The sequence below is a fragment of the Nothoprocta perdicaria genome, unplaced genomic scaffold (assembly GCF_003342845.1).
Source record: "Nothoprocta perdicaria isolate Ctin4 unplaced genomic scaffold, notPer1 scaffold_297, whole genome shotgun sequence".
Lineage (NCBI taxonomy): Eukaryota > Metazoa > Chordata > Aves > Tinamiformes > Tinamidae > Nothoprocta > Nothoprocta perdicaria.
The window spans coordinates 645546-651545 of NW_020455529.1; the positions used below are offsets into that span (position 1 = coordinate 645546).

Sequence of the window (6000 nt, forward strand, 5' to 3'; positions counted from 1 at the left end):
GAGAAGAAATCTGTCTCAATTTGTGGGGAAACATAAGCTGTATCATTCACGCTAGGTACTCCTTACCTGCTCCTGGGCACCATCACTTCAAAGACTTCCTAGCCCTGACTGTTGTGGCATATGTCTCATAATACCAGGCGTCAGGTTAAAAATAGAATTTAAGCCCAAAGGGGCCTGGATACTGCTACAAGAGATTTCAGCAGCTTCTGCAGTGGTCCTCTGTAACACAGCTAAAAATCTGCAACACTTGGATGGAGGTTAGAACATCCTCAGATTAAATGTGGGATTACTTCAGTTTTCTAAACAATTGTGGAAGTTGTTTAGATCTCATTTGATGCTGAAGATTGTGAATTAAAGACCTTGTAAACAAAACCAAGTTTAAATACACRGACAGTTTGCTAGTCATTCAGTATTCTCTGCTTTAATTCCTCAGCCATTTTTTGTATTAAGAAAAAAATCATGATCAAATCAGCTGAGAAGCTGTACTTTAAATGCAGGTAATTTGTCCGTGAATTTGACCTCAATTTTAAGTCAGATGTGCAACAGTGACCTGCACCAACAACTTTTTATGGGGAAAGTTATACTGTTATTGACATTCATTAAATCACTTCCCAGTATGGTACTAAGTAGAGGCACAGTCTAGGTCAAGGTACAGACCATACACCTACTTCATCGTGCATTATTTGCTTAAAAAAACCCTCACAGCTAAGGTGACGATATTATTAACTTGGCAGAAAAGCAATTAAAATCTTCAAAGAGTGAACTTTCAAATASTGCAGCAACACTTAAATGTCATATTTCTGTTGCAAATGTATTTTTAATGATAACATTTCTTTGTAATGTAAATCAGCCTCCTCTCAATTATAACATGTTAATCAAGTTATTTCTCAATTGCTGCCTACCCATCAATGCCTACAAGTCCATCACATGTCATTTTGTAAAAGCATACTAATTACTTGATTATATTTTAGTCAAGTTTTGCAAATCCAACTGTATTTTTTTCAAGACTGCGTATTATGTGCAGATTTTTCTGTTTGGGGAGGGTAGAGATAATGCAACACATCTACATCCTGTAACTTTGAAAATCCTAAGTAATCCTAACCAAAAATCCCTCGAAGCATGCAGGAACTTTGAGAAAAGGAGTGTTTCTAATCAAGAAAAATGGGTACCCCCATACTGTATCCAAGTATCTGCTCTTGCTGTTCCTGGTTGCTGGGTATGACAGGAGCCGGGAGAGAAAAAACAAACAAACAAACAAACAAACAAACAAACAAAACCCCTGAAGTTGTGGTGAATATTTAAGAATAATTTAAGGTGAATACCTCAAATGCAGAGCATGACTTGATTGGATACAGGTAAATGTTGGTGACAGTAATGGGTTTGCCACCTCTTCTCCACGTCGGTACTGCTGTCTCAGAAACAGCTGCCCTTATGCTCTCCGTCTCGGTCCCCTGTGGCTGCCACTTGACAGTCTTCACTGCTGCAGGTGAACTATCCCAGAGGTCTCTGTCTAAGATGTGCATTCTTGGAGCCAATTTATTTGCGTTGTTACAGGAGGAGTAGTCATCCTGAACTGGAGATTTGACAGATTCTGTTGGCAGCTTTGTAACAGAGGACTGGAAGGGAACTGCAGTGTCTGACTTGGAGAACCTGGTGGCTATGATAAATTTCAGAAAGCTCTGTGCATCTTCAAAAGTAGACATGTACCCAAATGATATTCTCACAGAACCAGTGGGCCGTCCATCAATCACATCTACATCATCTCCACATACATGGCCCGCCTAATTTAAAAAAGAAAGAAAACCAGGGAGCTATTAGTACAGACACTGCTATATTTATGCCCCTTGTTTTACATATTTCTCACCAGTCTGTTAATTTTAGCCTGAAGAACTGCTTTCAAATATATACCGTAAAGCCTTGAAAATAAAGAGACAATGTAGAAAAAAATCAAAACTGTCTTACTCAAGCTGGGAGGAAGATAGTTTTGAGATACTTGTCTTGCTCTACCCTAAGGCAAAAGAAACTGCTCGAACTCCAGTAGTAAGATTCAGAAAAAAAAAAAAAAAAAAAAAAAAAAAAAAAAAAAACCCTCTGCATAGACCAGACTGCCTGGCTGCAAGGTCAGTCTCAGGGTCCAGTCTCAGTTCACTGAGATTTTAACTGGAATATTATGTTCAGACATGTAAGGCTGCTGATTCTGGGGGAGCAGATTTATTAATCTTCCCTGTTGGAACTGTCCCACTATATATAACCAGTGGATTATTCCCATCTTTTGTGACACAGTCTAATGGATGGCTGTACACCTAGGAACTTGCCTGTAGTATTAGCAAAGCAGAGCCTTGAATCTAGGACTCTAACACCCAGAGCAACTTCCCTGGTCCTTGAGACATGCAGTAAATAAGCGTCACTGATCCAGTCAATATGGTTCTTTCAGGATGGACAGAACTGCTTTTTCCCCTAATATTTTTATCTTTGAAAAACACAGATTTCAACTCATGAAAAAGTTTTGGTTGACAAATCTCTCAAATACCACATTTTGTTCTTCACTACCCAGGTCAGAGAATGCTGCTACTCACCTGCACCAGGACAAGCTATTGAGCCTCTCTGATGACCACCAAACATGAGCTCATTAATGAACACAAGACTTACTCCTAAGCTAGCATCCTTATTCATGTAAATACCTGAGCAGCTTTTCTGTTGTTGTTGTTGCTTCCCTTAAGATTTCTTTTATTTATGTGCTATATAAAACCAGAAGTGTGATAGATTATTTACGCAAGGGCTTTTTTAAGCAAGCAGTGTCATAGTTCAGTGAACACAACTCCCATTTATGCGAAGAGAAAAAAAAAATGTGTCGAAGTATGAAATACAGCATTAAATATTTTGATGCAGTGTGATGTAATTTTTACCCTCAACAACAGAGCAGAATCAACATTTACCAAATTAGACTGCATCTCTTAATATGCATGTAACCTTTCTGCTAGGTATTGACTTACTGAGTGACTGACTGAGAAGAGAGGTTCCTGCTGTTTAAGTAAATAAATTGGTTCCTGCTCAAAATCCTAAGGAAACTAACTGTATTTCTCCATGGACTCTTGAGGAAAGAAAATCCTCACTCACAAGCAGTTTGAAACTGATAACAGAACGTGGAAATCTTCATTAGAGATGGAAGAATGTGGCTGGCAACCTGGGAAGATGCCAAAAACCAAAGTATATGTTCAAGTAATAGGGAAAAAAAAAAAAAAAAGATGCATTCCCTATGCAGTAGTGTTGTCAGTAAGTCATTTACATCTTTCTCAAAGGACCAGTGAGATGTCCCAAAATGACAGCCGCTTGCCTGCCTTACCTCATCAGACCTCCTTTGGCAGGTAAAAGTGTCTCTCTATAGGTTTGGGCTTGGCCTGTTCTAATTTAAAGGTTTAGCTTCATTACCAGGCAGATACAGGCCTACAAAGACCCATGCAGTCCTCTGCAAAATCCTGTTCATAACAGATGATCCAGGAAAGTGGTGGTGCTTTTCTTTTGAAGTTTTTCTCCTTAACAGGAAGGAGCATTGCTCATCTGTTCTTAAATGGATTATGCAAGAACCAGCTATGGAGCTTTACATGTATAATGAAAGCACCGTTCTGTCAAGGGAGGTAATAGAGAGCTCTTCCCCAATCTAAGGACCTGGGCTATCAGTCTTCTATATTTATTTGCAAATTTATCTAATTGTCTCCATAAAATTGTAAGGGAATTGTAATATCTCTACAGTCATTATCATTTTGCATCTTTTGAAGAATACTGTTAGCACAGTTTTGAGTTGTACTGTATTCATTTGTGGTAATTCTAAGCTTTAATAAATATACACATATGAGGCCTCCCCCACTTTACTGTACATATCTTTGAATGACAATTCATGGAAAATATTCATCATCAGGATGCAGACAGAAAACAGTCTTCACATTCTAAGAGTCTAACAAACTAGTAATCTAGGTAGACATGTTATCTACGTGTTCAATTTCCCACAATGTACTTTGCTGCCAGAGATTCACAGCTTGTTTGTATGCATTGTTTCTTGTCCAATTTGTGCATGCCTTTTAGCCTATAATGTCCGAGAGGAATACCTCTATTCTATACTTAAGGAACAACATGAGTTAAATTGTCCAGGAACTTCTCTTCTGTAGGAAGTCTTCATTTTATGTAATTGTAAATCACAACAAGAAGCTGTAAATTTCTGATGAAATAAAAAGAAACAGCACATACTGTTTTTGGACCATCATATGATTTTGTCTCAACACCTCATTTCAATGAACTCAAGTTCATTTATTTCTTTAACATGCCAACTGAGCTGAAAGATCAGAAAAATCTTGCATTCATTCTGTAAGCTGCAGAGATTCAAAAGGCCATGATATGCCTACTTTATCTTATAACTACTTAGGTATTTTTGACAGAGGGCCAGACTGCCTTCTCTCCTTCAACCATTCCAGTCATCAACAATTCCCTGGGTCACTGAGTTTAGACCTTCTCTATAGGAAACATACCATGTAATCTCATTCAAAAACTAACCTGCAGGTTTCTTCGGATGTCCTCATTGCTTATACCTAAGTGCATCTGGCAGGCTCCTGTGTTACAGAAGCAACCTGTGCGGAGATGTATGTTGTAGAGACTGGCCATCTTGTCCACCTTCCCAATTCAGCAGCACATAAAGACACAGGAGAAGAAAGAGATGAATTTTAAAATTGCTGTAAACAACACAGAATGTCTTAAAGGTACAAATAAATTTGAGCTAAATTTCCACTCTAAATATTAGTAGATTGCTTGCAGCTGTTAGCATTCCAATAAACAGTGAGGATTTTTCACCTTCGCYATTTCAGCTAAAAGAATGATGGAAGCACAAATAATTTTTTAGCACAAAAAACCTTACACTGTACCATATATGTACACACACACATGCACACGTAGAGCAGGCCATGATCCTGYGTAATTAAGCACCTACTGATAGTATAGTGCTTAATTTTAAACCCCTTAGGAGGTGCATTCACATCACCAGGGCAAATTTCAGTTGTGTTATTCAGTGTTCGGACAGGTCAGTGACTGAAACTGCCTCTGCAGGGGGAGAAGAAGACCAGGTATCTCTTTGGTTAGCTAAATGAAACCCTGTTCATTTATCTGAGGATCAGTGAATAGGGTTTCAGGGAATCAGGGTTCACTGAATCAGGGAACTCTGRGGATCTGAAACTCTAAGTCCTCACTATAGAAAATTATGTGAGGGTATGAAACACATGTGCAAGAAGAGCAGAAGCACACATCTATATGTGCCTCAGAAGAAGAAATATCTATGCATGCACTGGAAGGCTGGCATTGCAGAGTTGAAATGGGGATGGTCAGAGTTTCCCAGCACAGCTAAGAAACCATGAAAGCATGCTGAAGGGATCTGCAAACTCTTTTTGCTGATTTCAAAGAGTAGCAAGAGCAACTGAGCAGGTTAACTGAGCAAGTACAGCTTTTACATTATTTTTTTTGACCATACGCAACTGAGTTCCAGTCTAGACTGGAGAAAAAGGATGGCCAAATGATCAGAAAGGTAGAGTGAAGCTGGGCACATCCTCTCTGTGCCACAGATTTCTAGAAGAACCTCAAACAAGCTTCATTAATCTCTGCTGGCTTCAGCTCCTCTGCTGCAAAGTGGAGAARGTGGAGCTCCTGAGAAACATCCTGCAGAGTGAGAGCGAGGACTCAGGTACCCCAGTAACACTGGCCTCACCTGCTCCACTTGACACCAGATTCACGTGAAACGCCTTTGATAGAAATCTCAGYTTACACCTGAAGGAATGGAAGTGCTGATCATTTCAAAGCAATCACTTTCCTAACTATGGCAGGAAGCATGTTTTACCTGTTAAAGGTTTCAATGTGAACACACAACCAAGTATTTCTAGCTCTCTTAATCTCTACTGCCTCCTTCCTTCCTTCCTTCCTTCCTTCCTTCCTTCCTTCCTTCCTTCCTTCCTTCCTTCCTTCCTT

General features: G+C 39.3%; 1 protein-coding gene across 1 annotated transcript in view; it reads right to left on the reverse strand.

Annotated features, from left to right (window-relative positions):
* The window catches only part of MOCOS (molybdenum cofactor sulfurase), a 177728-nt gene that overhangs the window by 30434 nt on the left and 141294 nt on the right, over positions 1 to 6000 (reverse strand). Inside the window, exons 9-10 of the mRNA XM_026041857.1 lie at positions 4546 to 4662; positions 1323 to 1781 (exon numbers count right to left, since the gene is read on the reverse strand). Of these exons, the coding sequence (XP_025897642.1) occupies positions 1323 to 1781; positions 4546 to 4662 (576 nt within the window). The remainder of the gene's footprint in view (positions 1 to 1322; positions 1782 to 4545; positions 4663 to 6000) is intronic.